At 40.4% G+C, this 18,670-nt stretch overlaps 2 protein-coding genes across 2 annotated transcripts in view; one reads left to right on the top strand and one right to left on the bottom strand.

Moving 5' to 3' along the window:
- Positions 1-7,778: 7,778 nt before the first annotated feature.
- On the bottom strand, positions 7,779-8,915 carry LOC139156213 (high mobility group nucleosome-binding domain-containing protein 5-like). Its single transcript, XM_070731509.1, has 3 exons — positions 8,859-8,915; positions 8,148-8,775; positions 7,779-8,113 (listed from the first exon to the last, which is right to left on the bottom strand). The coding sequence occupies exons 1-3, from the start codon at positions 8,913-8,915 to the stop codon at positions 7,779-7,781; spliced, it is 1,020 nt and encodes a 339-aa protein (XP_070587610.1).
- The window catches only part of TRPV1 (transient receptor potential cation channel subfamily V member 1), a 39,512-nt gene continuing 29,755 nt past the window's right edge, over positions 8,914-18,670 (top strand). The window contains exons 1-3 of the mRNA XM_070731495.1: positions 8,914-9,206; positions 13,777-13,943; positions 15,670-15,822. Of these exons, the coding sequence (XP_070587596.1) occupies positions 8,914-9,206; positions 13,777-13,943; positions 15,670-15,822 (613 nt within the window). The remainder of the gene's footprint in view (positions 9,207-13,776; positions 13,944-15,669; positions 15,823-18,670) is intronic.

Genomic DNA, 18,670 nt, shown 5'->3' with positions numbered 1-18,670 from the left:
CATTAGCTCTAAACCAGATACTCCAATTTCCGCTCAATATTCAGTGCCTGATAATGCTGCATTTCCACCTTGTGTTCTGTTTTCAAAAGAAATCTCTTTGTATTGTCGTGCTCATTGTGTGTGCCTGTGTGAGTGTGTTTAATTCCTGGGAGATTTTGTTATGGCCATGTTTTTATTTCCCAGCAACGGTTTGCAGTGAAATCTGGCGATAATGAAAAGGTCTGCACTGATATTGTAGCTTCCTTGATAGCTTGTGTGAAGTGAGATCACATCCAGAGGGGGGTCTGTTTTTTCTCCCTACATTAAAAACATAGAAACATAGAAGTCTGACGGCAGAAAAAGATCTCATGGTCCATCTATTCTGCCCTTATACTATTTCCTGTATTTTATCTTAGGATGAATACATGTTTATCCCAGGCATGTTTAAATTCAGTTCCTGTGGTTTTACCAACCACGTCTGCTGGACATTTGTTCCAAGCATCTACTACTCTTTCAGTGAAATAATATTTTCTCACGTTGCTTTTGATCTTTCCCCCAACTAACTTCAGGTTGTGTCCCCTTGTTCTTGTGTTCACTTTCCTATTAAGAACACTTCCCTCCTGGACCTTATTTCACCCTTTAACATATTTAAATGTTTTGATCATGTCCCCCCCCTTTTCCTTCTGTCCTCCAGACTATACAGATTGAGTTCATGAAGTCTTTCCTGATACGTTTTATGCTTAAGACCTTCCACCATTCTTGTAGCCCGTCTTTGGACCTGTTCAATTTTGTCAATATCTTTTTGTAGGTGAGGTCTCCAGAACTGAACACAGTACTCCAAATGGGATCTCACCAGCACTCTATACAGCGGGATCATAATCTCCCTCTTCCTGCTTGTTATAGCTCTAGCTATGCAGCCAAGCATCCTACTTGCTTTTCCTACTGCCCGACCACACTGCTTACCCATTTTGAGACTGTCAGAAATCACGACCCCTAAATCCTTCTCTTCTGAAGTTTTTACTAACACAGAACTGCCAATGCAATACTCAGATTCTTTTTCCCCAAGTGCATTATTTTACATTTGGAAACATTAAACTGCAGTTTCCATTGCTTTGACCATTTATCTAGTAACGCTAAATCATTTACCCTATTACAGACCCCTCCAGGAATATCAACCCTATTGCACACTTTAGAGTCATCGGCAAATAGGCAAACCTTCCCTACCAAACTTTCCCCTATGTCACTCAGAAACATATTAAAAAGAATAGGACCCAGAACATACCCTTGTGGCACACCGCTTGTAACCTGTCTCTGCTCAGAATATTAAATATTAAATTTGCTCAAACATTAAAAACAAAAAACAAAAAACTCCAGACCTTAAAGCCATTCCAGCTGAAAAACAACTTTCTGGAAATCTGCAAAGCAGTTGCTAGAAACTGAATTAGTATTTGTTACTTTTTTCTTCCTGGAATTAAAATTTCACACCGCAAAGGTTCAGACTTTGAATTTCCTGTTTCATGAGATTATGAGTTGACCTCGTTTCTACAAGGTCTGTAAGGGGCAGGCATAAGCGCGCCATTGTGCCTACCGTCCCTGTCCTATTGTCCTTTTTTATTGTTACTTTTTACTTATGTTTATACAAGCTACTATTCTATACAGGTTGGATAAATGAATGGATAGATAGATAGATAGATAGATAGATAGATAGATAGATAGATAGATAGATAGATAGACAGACAGACAGACAGACAGACAGATAGATAGATAGATAGAAAGATATAGATAGATAGATAGATAGATAGATAGATAGATAGATAGATAGAAAGAGATAGATAGATAGATAGATAGATAGATAGATAGATAGATAGATAGATAGATAGATAGATAGATAGATAAACAGAATAACTGTGTTCAGTTCTGGAGACCTCACCTACAAAAAGATATTGACAAAATTGAACGGGTCCAAAGACGGGCTACAAGAATAGTGGAAAGTCTTAAGTATAAAACGTATCAGGAAAGACTTAATGAACTCAATCTGTATAGTCTGGAGGACAGAAGGAAAAGGGGGGACATGATCAAAACATTTAAATATGTTAAAGCGTTAAATAAGGTCCAGGAGGGAAGTGTTTTTAATAGGAAACTGAACACAAGAACAAGGGGACAGTCTGAAGTTAGTTGGGGGGAAAGATCAAAAGCAACGTGAGAAAATATTATTTTACTGAAAGAGTAGTAGATGCTTGGAACAAGCTTCCAGCAGACGTGGTTGGTAAATCCACAGTAACTGAATTTAAACATGCCTGGGATAAACATATATCCATTGTAAGATAAAATAGTGTACGGGCAGACTAGATGGACCATGAGGTCTTTTTCTGCCATCAGTCTTCTATGTTTCTATAACACAGCTGGGACCTTGGAGGTCTTCTAGTCCAGCCCCTACTCAAGCAGGAGTCTATACCATTTCAGACAAATGGCTGTCCCACCACCTCTTAAAAGCCTCCAGAGATAAGGAAGGAAGGAAGGAAGGAAAGAAGGAAGGGAGAAAGAAGGAAGGAGGGAGGGAAGGAAGGAAGGAAAGAATCTCCTGTTTCCTCCCAGGAGATTCTTAGGCCCCACAGAGGTTTCTCCCCACCTTTTCCAGCCCTGTTTTCTCCCAGGAGATTCCTAGAGAGGCCCCACGGAGGCTTCTCCCCGCCTTTTCCAGCCTTGTTTCCTCCCAAGAGATTCCTAGAGAGGCCCCACGGAGGCTTCTCCCCACCTTTTCCGGCCCTGTTTCCTCCCAGGAGATTCTTAGAGAGGCCCCATGGAGGCTTCTCCCTGCCTTTTCCAGCCCTGTTTCCTCCCAGGAGATTCCTAGAGAGGCCCCACGGAGGCTTCTCCCTGCCTTTTCCGGCCATGTTTCCTCCCAGGAGATTCCTAGAGAGGCCCCACGGAGGCTTCTCCTCACCTTTTCCGGCCCTGTTTCCTCCCAGGAGATTCATAGAGAGATCCCACAGAGGTTTCTCCCCACCTTTTCCAGCCCTGTTTCCTCCCAGGAGATTCCTAGAGAGGCCCCACGGAGGCTTCTCCTCACCTTTTCCAGCCCTGTTTCCTCCCAGGAGATTCTTGGAGAGACCCCAAAGAGGCTTCTCCCTGCCTTTTCCAGCCCTGTTTCCTCCCAGGAGATTCTTAGAGATCCCCCACGGAGGCTTCTCCTCACCTTTTCTGGCCCTGTTTCCTCCCAGGAGATTCATAGAGAGACCCCAAAGAGGCTTCTCCCTGCCTTTTCTGGCCCTGTTTCCTCCCAGGAGATTCTTAGAGATCCCCCACGGAGGCTTCTCCTCACCTTTTCCGGCCCTGTTTCCTCCCAGGAGATTCTTGGAGAGACCCCAAAGAGACTTCTCCCTGCCTTTTCCGGCCCTGTTTCCTCCCAGGAGATTCCTAGCGAGGCCCCATGGAGGCTTCTCCCTGCCTTTTCCGGCCATGTTTCCTCCCAGGAGATTCCTAGAGAGGCCCCACGGAGGCTTCTCCTCACCTTTTCCGGCCCTGTTTCCTCCCAGGAGATTCTTAGAGAGGCCCCACGGAGGCTTCTCCTCACCTTTTCCGGCCCTGTTTCCTCCCAGGAGATTCATAGAGAGACCCCAAAGAGGCTTCTCCCTGCCTTTTCCGGCCCTGTTTACTCCCAGGAGATTCCTAGAGAGGCCCCACAGAGGCTTCTCCCTGCCTTTTCTGGCCATGTTTCCTCCCAGGAGATTCCTAGAGAGGCCCCACGGAGGCTTCTCCTCACCTTTTCCGGCCCTGTTTCCTCCCAGGAGATTCTTAGAGAGACCCCAAAGAAGTTTCTCCCTGCCTTTTCCGGCCCTGTTTCCTCCCAGGAGATTCTTAGAGAGACCCCAAAGAAGTTTCTCCCTGCCTTTTCCTGTTACAGTTTCGGAGGCTCGGGTTTGTAAGTGGAAAATGAGAAGAGGCAAAAAAATATTGAGCACCTGGTTCTTATCTAGAAAGTAGAGGTGTTCGTAGGTAGAGGTACCCCTGTTGTATATTTTGGATGTGCAGTAATAGTAAATAAAGAGGGAAATTGTATCTCTTTGAGAGGAGGAGAGGCCAGGCACCCTAACCCTAATCCAAACATTTGATGTCGGTGACATCAAGTTGGCCACCTTTAAGCCAGTCACATGATCATCAAATTACTCCCACCTCGTCACATGGCCAGCAAGCCACACTCACAAAATAAGCCACAGTGTGGTCGTAAAAACATTGCAGCCCTTCTCTGCTTCCAACACTGTTATTTCTATTATTTTGTTAAATGTGTTCTTTGTTTTTCCCCCGCTTTCCTTTGCAAAAAGCTTTACAGGCCTCCTGGGAGCAGCCATCATGTCTGCAGTGAGAATTTGCTTTCTCCATTATCGTATTAGTCAAATCCAGGGTTGTTTTTTTTCCTTTGGCATTATGGCTTGCCTATCAAATTTTCATTTGACATGGGCTATTCCACCAATAAATGATTCCAGAAGCGAAAAGGGCTGGGTTTCCCTCTCCCTCTCCCACAAACACACACCCCACAGCCAACGCCTAAGGCAGGACGTCCCTCGCAGAAGAAATTATTAAAGACCATCCAGAACAAGGGGACGTCAGCAGAAGACAAACCTTGGCCGCGTCTGTAAGTCCTGGGGATTTTTTTAAAGAAATCAAAAACCCAAACTTTTATTTTAAAAGTTCATTCTGGATTTAGGATCCTCGTTTCCATCGTTCCCTTATCGGAGGGGTGTTGGATTTAATCATTTTGACCTAGGGGCGTAAAGCTAAAAGATTTTAAAAAGTCAAAAATGGGAAGGGGAAAACATTTTGTTTGAACGCAACATTATTATTTTTTAAAAAAAATATTAAATTAAGAATGTTTGCAACTGATTGTCGCTTGGGAGTACGAAGGAGAAAAACGATTGAATTAAGACTAGACAAAATCAGGAATCCTCAATCTGAGTATTGCATTGGCAGTTCTGTGTTAGCAAAAAATTCAGAAGAAAAGGATTTAGGGGTAGTGATTTCTGACAGTCTCAAAATGGGTGAGCAGTGTGGTCGGGCAGTAGGGAAAGCAAGTAGGATGCTTGGCTGCATTGCTAGAGGTATAACAAGCAGGAAGAGGGAGATTGTGATCCCCTTATATAGAGCGCTGGTGAGACCACATTTGGAATACTGTGTTCAGTTCTGGAGACCACACCTACAAAAAGAGATTGACAAAATTGAACGTGTCCAAAAGACGGGCTACAAGAATGGTGGAAGGTCTTAAGTATAAAACGTATCAGGAAAGACTTCATGAACTCCATCTGTATAGTCTGGAGGACAGAAGGAAAAGGGGGACATGATCGAAACATTTAAATATGTTAAAGGGTTAAATAAGGTTCAGGAGGGAAGTGTTTTTAATAGGAAAGTGAACACAAGAACAAGGGGACACAATCTGAAGTTAGTTGAGGGAAAGATCAAAAGCAACGTGAGAAAATATTATTTCACTGAAAGAGTAGTAGATCTTTGGAACAAACTTCCAGCAGATGTGGTTGGTAAATCCACAGTAACTGAATTTAAACATGCCTGGGATAAACATATATCCATTGTAAGATGAAATACAGGAAATAGTATAAGGGCAGACTAGATGGACCAGGAGGTCTTTTTCTGCCATCAGTCTTCTATGTTTCTATGTTTCTAATTCTAAATGAGGTTTAGGAGTTTAGTCCAATTTTGAAGAAAAGTTTGAACACATTTATTTGGGGTGGGATAAGGACTACTACTGCCTTGGGCATGGAAATTGGGCTAGAAGACCTCCAAGATTCTGGAGGATAGAAGGGAAAGTGAGGACATGGTTGAAACATTTAAATATGTTAAAGGGTTAAATAAGGTTCAGGAGGGAAGTGTTTTTAATAAGAAAGTGGAGACAAGAACAAGGGGGCACAATCTGAGGTTAGTTGGGAGAAAGATCAGAAGCAATGTAAGAAAATATTATTTTACTGAAAGAGTAGTAGATGCTTGGAACAAACTTCCAGCAGATGTGGTTGGTAAATCTACAGTAAATGAATTTAAACATGCCTGGGATAAATTCATCCTAAGATAAAATACAGGAAATAGTATAAAGGCAGAATAGATGGACCAGGAGGTCTTTTTCTGCCATCAATCTTCTATGTTTCTAAGACCTCCACTTATATGTTTCTATATATTTGGAAATTGAGATTAAGACAAACCTATCTGGCATATGGTCCAATTTTCTGTAGGGTTGTTTATTTAAGCTTTTGCAGGCAAATCTAAGAAAGAGCCAAAAAAAATGACTACATTGATGGTTCAGGCTGTTCAGACTGAAAAAATGATTGTTTTTCTATTAAATGCAACTTCATTTTTTTTTAAAAAAAAGAGGCATTGTTTTCTCTCCTTTCATGCTTAGAAATTAAGTGAGTATTCCATTTCAGACGTTCTGATATTCTATATTGTGTAGAATTCCACAGAAGGAAGAATTGTCACTAAGAAGAAACAGTCAAATGAAAAATCCAAAGCTGAAAGGTTTTATTAATGGCGAAAAAAAGTTTATTTTCAGAGATGAAAAGGGGAGACCTCAAACCACCTGAATTTGACGAGGCTAATCGAATTTGGGGAAAAAAACCCATTTCTTTAATGGAAATAATATATACTGCTCAAAAGAATAAAGGGAACACTCAAATGACACATCCTAGATCTGAATGAATGAAATATTCTCATTGAAGGCTTTGCTCTGTACAAAGTTGAATTTGCTGACAACATGTGAAATTGATGGTCAATCAGTGTTGCTTCCTAAGTGGACGGTTTGATTTCATAGAAGTTTGATTTACTTGGAGTTATATTGTGTTGTTTAAGTGTTCCCTTTATTTTTTTGAGCAGTGTATATTTCTACTAATTCAGTGCCTCTTAGAAATTTGTGTTTCTTACAGCCATAGCAAAGTTGAATATAGATATTTTTTTTTTGCAGGCAAGAGAGAGAAAAAAACCAGTTATAAAGAGAGGTTGCAGGCAGTCCTCGATTTAATGATGACATCTGGGATGAGAATGTTAAGTGAGGCGGTTGTCACGTCCAATTTTTATGACCAGTCACTAAGCGAATCACTGCCGTCGTTAAATGCATCTGGCTTTCCCCACTGGCTTTGCGCCCTTTGATCTTATGAATTTGGGACCATGCTACGATGGTCATAAGTCCGAGGTCTGGTCATAAGCCACTTTTTTCAGGGTTGTAACTTGAAACGGACACTACATAAAGGGTTGTAAGTTGTTTAATGACCCTTGCAGAAAAGATTATTATTATTATTATTTATAAGATTTGTATGCCGCCCCTCTGCATAGATGAAATATGGTTGGTCATATGAGCAACTGTTTTATGACTGTCATAATATAGAGGTGTAATGGACATTATGATCATATATCAAGGACTACTGGTACTATGGCATCTCCGGGAGAGTTTTTAATTTACCCCCGGTCTTTCTAAAAAAGAAAAATATTTCAGAAGGACACTGATAAAGATGAATATTTGTAGCTCAGGGTTGAACTGCGGGGTTCTTAATACTCTGGTGGTTTTCTTGCAGATGTTTCATGACCCTGCTAGGTAGCATCATCAGTGTTGAAAGGAAGGGTTCTAATTGCTCTCAGAATATAAACCAGAATTGCAATATAAATTGGGAGCAAACCCCACTCCTTACTAGCACTGATGATGCTACTTAGCTTTCTGCAAGAAAATAATCAAGCACAGGGGGCACCAAGCACTCCACAAATCTCCTCTTCCTCTCTGCAAACCTCTCTCCCTCCGTGCACTGATGTGGTTACCTAGTGGGGTCTTGAAACATCTGCAAGAAAGCAACCAGTCCAAGAGAACTAAGGACACAATAGTCCTCGTCCTTCTTGTCCTCCTCCTCCTTGTGTTTGTCCTTCTCATCCTCATCTTTGTTCTTGTCCTTCTCCTCGTCCACCTCCTCCTTCTCCTCCTCCTCCTCATTGTCGTCCTTGTCTTCCTCGTCCTTGTTCTTCTCCTCCTTCTCCCCCTCCTTGTCCTTGTCCTCCTCATCCTCCTCATCCTCCTTGTCTTCCTCCTCCTTCTCCTCCTTCTCGTCTTTTTCCTTCTCATCCTCCTCGTCATCCTTGTCCTCCTCGTCCTTGTCTTTGTCTTTGTCTTCCTCCTCTTCCTTGTCCACCTCCTCCTCCTCCTTCTCCTCGTCCTCCTGTCCTCCTGTCCTCATCCTCCTCGTCCTCCTTGTCATCTTTGTCCTTCTCATCCTCCTCGTCCTCCTTGTCCTCCTTGTCGTCTTTGTCCTTCTCATCCTCCTCGTCCTCCTTGTCCTCCTTGTCGTCTTTGTCCTTCTCATCCTCCTTGTCTTCCTTGTCCTTGTCTTTGTCTTTGTCCTCCTCCTCATCCACCTCCTCCTCGTCCTCCTCCTCTTTCTCGTCCTTGTCCTCCTCCTCCTTGTCATCCTTATCTTCCTCCTCCTCCTCGTCCACTTCATCCTCCTTGTCATCGTCCTCATCCTCCTTGTCTTTGTTCTCCTCACCCTCCTCATGCTCCTCCTCCTCCTCATCATCATCCCTATCCTCCTCATCCTTGTCCTCCTCCTCCTTCTCCTCATGCTTATCCTCATCCTCATCCTCCTTGTCCTTTTCCTCCTCGTCCTCATCCTTGTCCTCCTCCTCCTTCTTCTCATCCTCGTCCTCATCCTCCTTGTCCTTGTCCTCCTCATCTTCATCCTTGTCCTCGTCCACCTTCTCGTCCTCCTCCTTGTCCTCCTCCTCCTCCCCTTGCTCTTTCTCCCCAATCCCCACTCTTTTCTAGCACCAATGATGTTGCCCAGCTGGGTCATGAAATGTCTTCAAGAAAGCCATCCAGAGGGCACTCAGGGCCCTTCATTTGCAAACAGTGTTTCTTTGCAGCTTCCAGGTGGCATCGATCCTCCTCCATAGCCAGCCATGACGGGCATCCTGGGGAAGATGAGAAAGCTCGGTAGCTCAGATCTGGAGGAATCCGAAACCACGGACGATCAAACGGATGGTGAAGACTCTGCAGCGGGCACCCCCAACAACAGCAACAAGGGCACCAAACACAGCATCTTTGCCAGGCGGGCACGATTCGGGATTGGCGACTGTGACAAGGACATGGCTCCCATGGATTCCTTCTACCATATGGAGCAGCTGGACTCCAACCCCATCATTAAGTTCAGCTTCAAGTTGGAAAGAGGACGGTGTGGGAACCACTGTCCCAAGTAAGTGGCTATCGTAAAGGTTGGAAGGGGTCGTATGTTTAACAGATTAACAGAGTTGCAAGGGACCTTGTGGGTCATCTAGACCAACCCCCGCTCAAGCAGGAGACCCTACACCATTTCTGACAGATGGCAATCCAGTCTTGTTTTGAAAACCTCCAGTGATGAAGCTCTCACAACTTCCAAAGGCAACTTCTGTTCCATCAATTGCTTGTTCTCATTCTGAGAAAATTCCTCCTTATTTCCAGGTTGAATCTCTCCTTGTTTGTTTGTTTGTTTGTTTGTTTGTTTATTGGATTTGTATGCCGCCCCTCCCCTTGCTCACTTTCCTTCTTTAAAAAAGTTTTATTTATTAGTTTTTCCAAATTTTAAAAACAACATTTCTATAACTTAATACAGAACTATGCCTTTTTAAAAAAGTTTATTACATTTCTTATAATAGCCTCTTTATAAATACATATATCACATTACATGTTTATATATTTCTCATTTTTTGTACGTCCTTTCACATTTTATCCCAGTCTTTTGCCTTTATTGACAATCCAATTATACCAATTATTCCATTTCTCATGGTATTCTGAATTGCTAATTTCCTTAAGCTCCCTCAACTAGTATAGATCTGTTTCAAGCTATTTAGTTCTCATCAGCTAGTCATACCCTTCTGGGATTTGAACCCACGCTGCTTGGATATTAGGTAGATATATTAACCTACTGAATCTATCTATCTATCTATCTATCTATCTATCTATCTATCTATCTATCCATCCATCCATCCATTTATTGGATTTGTATGTCACCCCTCTCCGGGGCAGCTCACAACCTAATAAACAGTATACAATATCAAAATCTAAAATCCAATCAATATAATTAACTACTCTAAAAATCCTGGAACTTTACAAATCTTTCATTCACATTCAACAACAAGCATACATCGCATTGGTCGGCCGGAAACTGGGGTCTGACAACCCCAGGCCTGGCAGCATAGATGGGTTTTAAAGTTCTTACGGAAGGCGAGGAGGGCATGAATCTCCAGGGGGAGCCCCTCTGTGGGCCCCCCACAGAGAAGGCTCTTCCCCTAGGCTCTGCCAAGCAACATTGTCTAGTTGATGGGATATTATTATTATTATTATTATTATTATTATTATTATTATTATCATTATTATTATTAATTAGATTTGTATGCCACCTCTCTCTGGAGAAGGCCGGCTCTGTGGGACCTGACTGGTCACTGGGGCTCAGGTGGCAGGAGGTGGTCCCGCAAGTAATCTGGTCTGATGCCTTGTAGGGCGAAAGCAGCTGCCTGTGAAGGCTCCTGGATTGGGACTGAAAGCCGAAAGCGGAAGCAGTATACTCCGCCCCACAATTGGATAGACCAGGTTGCCCTGATAGGTTGCCCTAAGAGCCAAGGTGGCGCAGCAGGTAGAGTGCAGTACTGCAGGCCACTAAAGCTGACTGGTAGATCTGTAGGTCAGTGGTTCAAATCTCATCACCGGCTCAAGGTTGACTCAGCCTTCCATCCTTCCAAGGTGGGTCAAATGAGGACCCGGATTGTGGAGGCAATAGATTGGCTCTGTTAAGAAGGGCTATTGCTAACAGGTTGTAAGCTGGCATGAATGTAAGGAAAAGGGCTGCATAAAAATAAAATTAAATAAAAATACAATATAATACAATATAATAATATAATATAATATAATATAATATAATATAATATAATATAATATAAAATAATATAATATAATATAATATAATATAATATAATATAATATAATATAATATAATATAATATAATATAATATAATATAATATAATATAATATAATATAATATAATATAATATAATATAATATAATATAATATAATATAATATAATATAATATAATATAATATAATATAATATAATATAATATAATATAATATAATATAATATAATATAATATAATATAATATAATATAATATAATATAATATAATATAATATAATATAATATAATATAATATAATATAATAATGTGTTAGTGTATATAAAAAATAAATGTACACATAATATTGATTTAGACAATAGTCACAGATGAACCTACTATTGTTGTTAGCCGCCCCGAGTCTACGGAGAGGGGCGGCATACAAATCTAATAAATAAATAAATAAATAAATAAACAATATTGGACCAGAATACCTCCGGAACCGCCTACTACCGCACGAATCCCAGCGGCCGATAAGCTCCCACAGAGTTGGCCTTCTCCGGGTCCCGTCGACTAAACAATGTCGTCTGGCGGGCCCCAGGGGAAGAGCCTTCTCTGTGGCGGCCCCGGCCCTCTGGAATCAACTCCCCCCGGAGATTAGAACTGCTCCCACCCTCCTCGTCTTCCGTAAACTACTTAAGACCCATCTATACCGCCAGGCATGGGGGATTTGAGACACCTTTCCCCCAAGCTTATTATAATTTATGTTTGGTATGTATGTGCTGTTTGGTTTTTAATTGATAGGGTTTTTTAGTTTTTTCTTAATATTAGATTTGTGCCTGTACAATATTGTTTTATCGCTTGTTGTGAGCCGCCCCGAGTCTTCGGAGAGGGGCAGCATACAAATCTAATAAATTATTATTATTATTATTATTATTAAACAAACAAACAAACAAACAAACAAACAAATGAATACTATTTACATGTGTATCTATCTTCTTTACTTGCTAGGTTTATAGACACTTTTATATATTTCTACATTCTTGTTTTATCCACTATAAATAAATACATAAATAATATATATATATATATATATAGTGCAGAGCTGAAGGGATTGGATACTGTAACCTAGAGGTTAATTCTCTGCTTTACAATGCAAAGGTTGCAGGTTCAAGTCCCAGTGAGGGTATGGCTAGCTGATGAGGCCAAAATAAGGTCGAAATAGATCTATCCTAGTCTCTCTTAATTTTCAAATTCAGCAAAAAAAAATGTGACAAAAGAAACCGCTATGGTTTAGCAATGATGTAAGGGCTATAGTCAATGAAAAAAAGGCTGCCTATAGGAGGTATAAAGAGTCTGGAAGTATAGCCAATAGAGAGGTGTATAAAATGAGACAGAAGGAGGCGAAACAGATAATATATGCTGCTAAAGCCTCAAAAGAGGAAGAAATAGCAAAATCTGTAAAGAAGGGGGATAAAACCTTCTTCAGATATATTAGTGATAGGAAGAAGAAAAACTGCAGCATCACAAAGCTTAGTACCGGGAATAATACATGCATTGATGGGAATAAGGAGATCGCTGACCATTTCAGTAGCTACTTCTGTTCAGTTTTCTCAAAAGACACCTTACAAAATAATACTACAGAGGGATATAGCATTGCTTCCAGCTGTACGGATTCAGCTCCAGTGATCTTAGAAGCCATGTCTTAGAAGAACTTGAAAGATTAAAGATAAATAAGACAATGGGTCCAGATGGCATCCACCCCAGAGTTCTTAAAGAACTCAGATCTGTCATTGCTACCCCCCTGACTGATTTGTTTAACCAATCCTTGTTAACAGGAGATGTTCATGAGGATTGGAGAATGGCCAGTGTTGTGCCTATCCACAAGAAGGGCAGTAGAGAAGAAGCTGGTAACTGCAGGCCAGTTAGCTTGACATCAGTTGTAGTTAAAATGATGGAGACTCTACTCAAAAAGAGGATAAATCAGCATCTAAAAAACAATAACTTATTGGACCCAAATCAGCATGGCTTTACTGAAGGCAAATCGTGTCAGACTAATCTCATTGAGTTCTTTGACTATGTCACAAAGGTGTTGGATCAAGGTGGTGCCGTGGATATTGCCTATCTGGACTTCAGCAAAGCCTTTGATACGGTTCCACATAAAGAGCTGATAGATAAATTAGTGAAGATTGGACTTAATCCCTGGATAGTTCAGTGGATTTCAAGCTGGCTGAAGCATAGACATCAGAGAGTTATTGTTAATGGCGAGTATTCTGAGCAGAGACAGGTTACAAGCGGTGTGCCACAAGGGTCTGTTCTGGGTCCTATTCTTTTTAATATGTTTGTGAGTGACATAGGGGAAGGTTTGGTAGGGAAGGTTTGCCTATTTGCCGATGACTCTAAAGTGTGCAATAGGGTTGATATTCCTGGAGGGGTCTGTAATAGGGTAAATGATTTAGCGTTACTAGATAAATGGTCAAAGCAAATGGTTAGTTGGGGGAAAGATCAAAGGCAACATGAGAAAATATTATTTTACTGAAAGAGTAGTAGATCCTTGGAACAAACTTCCAGCAGACGTGGTTGGGAAATCCACAGTAACCGAATTTAAACATGCCTGGGATAAACATATATCCATTGTAAGATAAAATACAGGAAATAGTATAAGGGCAGACTAGATGGACCATGAGGTCTTTTTCTGCCGTCAGTCTTCTATGTTTCTATGTTTCTATATATACAGTACATATCTACATATATATATATACCTATACATATATTTTTTTCTTTCCTAATTCTTCTGAATTGAACATAATCAAATAAATAAATAAATATAAATAGACCGGTCTCACCAGGAAAAAAGACTTCAGCAAATCTCACCCACTCTTTGTCCCTTCGGCAGGCTACTGTCCACCGCATCCATCGGCGTATGCACTGGGAAAACTTTCAAGATATACGACCGGAGGAGTCTTTTTGATGCCGTCGCACAAGGAGATCCCAGCCAGCTGGATGATTTGTTGATCTACTTGCTGGAATCACTAAAAAGCTTGTCCGATCCAGAGTTTAAAGGTAAATGACAGAACCAAGGGTGTGCACACATATCAGAATAAGAGAGTTGGAAGGGACTACCAGAGTTTTGCAGCCTGACTAGTATTATGAGATAAATTTAGGAGTAAAAAACAGCACACAGCGCACAGCAGAGCCTTTACAGAACTAACAGTGGTTTATATACAACTAAATATATACAGTGTTCCCTTGATTTTCACGGGGGATGCGTTCCGAGACCGCCTACAAAAGTCGAATTTCCGCGAAGTAGAGATGCGGAAGTAAATGCACCATTTTTGGCTATGGACAGTATCACAAGCCTTCCCTTAACACTTTAAACCCCTAAATTACCATTTCCCATTCCCTTAACAACCATTTACTCATCATTATTACTGGTACTCACCTTTGAATAAGACACTTAGTGATCCTGATATTTATAAACATAATTATTTATTAACAATATTTTTTTTTGTTATTTAATTGCAAAAATTATTAGTTTGGCGATGATGTATGACATCATCGGGCGGGGAAAACTGTGGTATAGGAAAAAAAAACACGAAGTATTTTTTAATTAATATTTTTTTAAAAACCGTGGTATAGGCTATTTGCAAAGTTCGAACCCGCGAAAATCGAGGGAACACTGTACATACATATACATGGTAGATATCTTGTCGCACTGCTATGATACAGGGAGAGCAATGAAATACACAATGTGTGTGTGTGAGAGAGAGATACGCCCTCTAATGGCCACTTATATATAGACACCTCTTAACCCGGCAATGATCTTGTGTGGTCCCCATCGGAGTCTTAAACTGGCAATGTCAATGCTGAACCATTCCTATTGCATCAGCTTACAACTTTACGTCATCTTATAGCTATTAAATCCACTTTACCTGATATTCCTCCTCTGGAAGGATTTAATTTTTAGATTTGTAATACAATGATATCTCTACCTAAGAACGCCTCTACTTACGAACTTTTCTAGATAAGAACCGCCTTTTCTCAAGAACCATTTTCCACTTACAAACCCGAGCCTCCGAAACTGTAACTGGAAAAGGCAGGGAGAAGCCTCCGTGGGGCCTCTCTAGGAATCTCCTGGGAGGAAACAGGGCTGGAAAAGGCAGGGAGAAGCCTCCGTGTGGCCTCTCTAGGAATCTCCTGGGAGGAAACAGGGCTGGAAAAGTCAGGGAGAAGCCTCTGTGGGGCCTCTCAGGAATCTCCTGGGAGGAAATATGGCCGGAAAAGGCAGGGATAAGCCTCTGTTGGGCCTCTCTAGGAATCTCCTGGGAGGAAACAGGGCCGGAAAAGGCAGGGAGAAGCCTCCGTGGGGCCTCTCTAGGAATCTCCTGGGAGGAAACAGGGCCTCCACCCCCAATCGCACAGATTATTTGCTTTTACATTGATTCCTATGGGAAAAATTGCTTCTTCTTACAAACTTTTCTACTTAAGAACCTGGTCACGGAACGAATTAAGTTTATAAGTAGAGGTACCACTGTATTAGATTTCTACATGTTCTGTATTGTATTTATTATGCAGTAAGTCACCCTGAGTTGGTTGAGAAGGACGGCATAGAAATCTAAATAAATAAATTAGAAATAAATAAAATCTTCAAAAGAAAAAATAAAAAGAAAGTCCAACTGCCTCTTGAAAAAAAAACCACCTTTGGGCCTGGGGGAGCTTGCATCGTCTCGTCGGGTGCTGCCATCTTGACTCACCCCCGTTCGCTCTAATTCCGTGTCTCGACGCACAGAGCCTGACACCGGCAAGACCTGCCTGCTGAAGGCCATGCTCAACCTACACAACGGCCGCAACGACACCATCCCTCTCCTGCTGGAGATTGCGGAGAAGACTGAATGCCTGAAGGAGTTTGTCAACGCCGGATACACAGACGGCTATTACAAGGGTAAGGATTGTTCATGTATGAGCAGAGGAATCCTTGTTTACCAAGGTTGTGCACACACAGAAATGTTTATATTGAGATTAGTTGTGAATAACTACTCAGCAACACACAGATATACCTGTTCTGCCTGACTGGCTCAGGCAATGCGTAACAGTCCAAGGAAAAGAAATCAAACACACACGTGCTCTGCTAATCAGCAAACTTGTATTAAATAAACAAAAAAGGGTTACTCAAAACAGTTCTTAGTGTCCAAAAACAATGATAGTGCAAGGCTTACTTCAGCTGCATACAAAAACACAGGAGAAAACAAACAAAGACAACCTGGAATGAGCAAAGACGTTTCAGGAGTCCTTTTGAATCTTTGGAGCAAGCAGCAAGTCCCAGAGGTTTCACCTCCCACGTGTCTGAAAAAGCTGGGTTGAAAACTCCAACGGCACGGAACAGAAACTTCAGAGCAGGAACCACAAAACAACACAGATAAACAGCCACAGTTTGCCTTGGCCTTTGTTCCCTTTTATCCCTTTAGCCCTCATTAAGGGAAGCACACCCAGCCCTCAGTATAAGAACCACACCCAGCCCAGGTGCTCCTTTAATGACTTGTAATACGCCTTAAAGCGATCCCTTCTTTGCATAGCTCTTCGGCTACGCAGATCAATATATTGATCTGCAGAAGAACCCAGGGACGAAAGACTGTCTGAGGGACTGCATGCCAAATCCCCTGGGCTGTCTGCTGAATCCTGCGAACCAGTGGCCTCGTCCTCCTGGCTATCTGCCACGTCTTCCTGGCTGTCAGCCAGGCTTTCGCATTCACTTTGTGTCACGTCTCTCCCATCTGTGGGAGCAACGGCTGGCCCAGGCCCAAACACAACAAAGCCTAAACACATTTTAGCTACAATACATGACTACAGTACAGAGAGATTGCGGAGACATTTTTGCAGAGCAAACCTAACAGTGATTAGTCAGACAAAGAGAAACAGAGAGGTTGACTTGAGAAATAAGCTATGAACTCTAGCTCCCCCTTGTGGAGGTCTGCAACACCTGCAGCCAGTATATTGCCAAACCAGTATATGGAGAGAGTCCTAACAAAGATGGAACCGAGGAGAGCCATCTTCTTCAAGGTTTTTGGGGAGATGTATTTATTTATTTTATTGATTGATTGATTTTGTCCAATACACAATGAGAGTTTTAGTGGGTATACACATAGTAAAATACATGATGAAGGTTATAGAGGAGATACTCATAGTAAAATATATCTAAGAAAGAATAGAAGAGAAGATATAGGAATAAAGCATATCAATGAAAGATGTAATCTGGAAGGGTAGACAGGGACCTCAGAGGTCATCAAGTCCAACCCCTAGATCAGTGCGGCTCCTAGATCAGTGCAGCCTCAGATGATAGCCTTCAAATCATCTTCATTTAATGACCCCATCATCCTTTGCAACTGAATGGAGCTAGCAGAGTGTTTTAATGGCCGGGTGCCCTTCCCTCTTGCCAATGCGGAGTTTTATTCAGCAGATACAGTATATTCTCCTTGTGCCCAGGGAGAGAAATATCTGCCTCTACCTAGGATCAAACTCACAACTTCCTGATTCGGATGCGAGAGCTCTACCTCTAAGCCACAGCCACCACTCAGATAGCCTTCAAACCAATATAGGTTTTTGTTTTTTTACCATAGTAATTCCCAATTTATCCATCATTCAATCTATTCTTACACTGTTACATTATAATGCCCTACACTAATAATCTTTCACTGCAAACCCAGTGTAATCATCACTGTATACCCAGTGCAATCATCTCCTAATCTATTTATATTTTCAGTGTGTGCTCAATCTCCCCATATTTACCTTTTCCTACTCCCTTTATTTCATTATTATTGTGCCTTAATATTTCCTCATCATCAATAAATTCAATAAATTTCTTGTTTGTAATCTTCATGTAATTTTACTTAAAGAACAATTTTTTCAAACCTTCTTATTTTATTTTAAATGCTTAGGCCTATTTAAAATTGGTAAATCAATGAACATTGTCTGAACTATTATTTCCCAGCATTACTATTACTTCACCCAAATGTTGGATAACCATTTGTCTGAAGTGGTGTAGGATTTCCTGCCTAATCAGGGGGTTGGACTAGAAGACCTCCAAGGTCCCTTCCAACTGTGTTATTATTCTAATTATTCTAATTCTTTAAAAAAAGTGCACCCATGCTGGCTGAGGAATTCTGGGACTAATGATGATGATAATAATAATAATAATAATAATAATAATAATAATAATAATAATAATAATTATTATTATTATTATTATTATTATTGTTATTATTATTATTATTATTATCATCATCATCATTATCAAATTATTATTATTATTATTATTATTATTATTATTATTATTATTAGTGCATGATATGACTATGTATGTTTTTTATATTGGGGTTCCTTGTTTTTAGATTTTTTAAATGTACAATTGCTATTTTAGATTTTAAATTATTAGATTTGTCAATACATATTGTTCTTTATCACTGTTGTGAGCCGCCCCGAGTCTACGGAGAGGGGCGGCATACAAATCTAATAAATAAATAAATAAATAAATAAATAAATAAATAAATAAATAAATAAATAAATAAATAAATAAATAAATAAATAAATAAATAAATAAATAAATAAATAAATAAATAAATAAATAAATAAATAAATAAATAAATAAATAAATAAATAAATAAATAAATAAATAAATAAATAAATAAATAAATAAATAAATAAATAAACAAACAAACAAATAAATAAATAAATAAATATTATTAATAATAATAACAACAACAACAACAACAACAACAACAACTTTGGAAGGGATC

Source organism: Erythrolamprus reginae, chromosome 1, assembly GCF_031021105.1.
Source record: "Erythrolamprus reginae isolate rEryReg1 chromosome 1, rEryReg1.hap1, whole genome shotgun sequence".
Lineage (NCBI taxonomy): Eukaryota > Metazoa > Chordata > Lepidosauria > Squamata > Dipsadidae > Erythrolamprus > Erythrolamprus reginae.
The sequence above is the reverse complement of the archived record's forward strand: the minus strand, read 5'-3'. Positions and strand labels throughout refer to the sequence as shown.

Excerpts from the sequence above, each read along its gene's own strand:
- LOC139156213 (XM_070731509.1), bottom strand. The coding sequence starts at position 8,915 with ATGGCTGGCTATGGAGGAGGATCGATGCCACCTGGAAGCTGCAAAGAA. Across the intron at positions 8,776-8,858 it reads GCTGCAAAGAAACACTGTTT|AAAAGAGTGGGGATTGGGGA; the intron begins GCAAATGAAGGG and ends CATTGGTGCTAG. Across the intron at positions 8,114-8,147 it reads AGGAGAAGGAGGAGGAGGAG|ACAAGGACGAGGAGGACAAG; the intron begins GTGGACAAGGAA and ends ACAAAGACAAAG.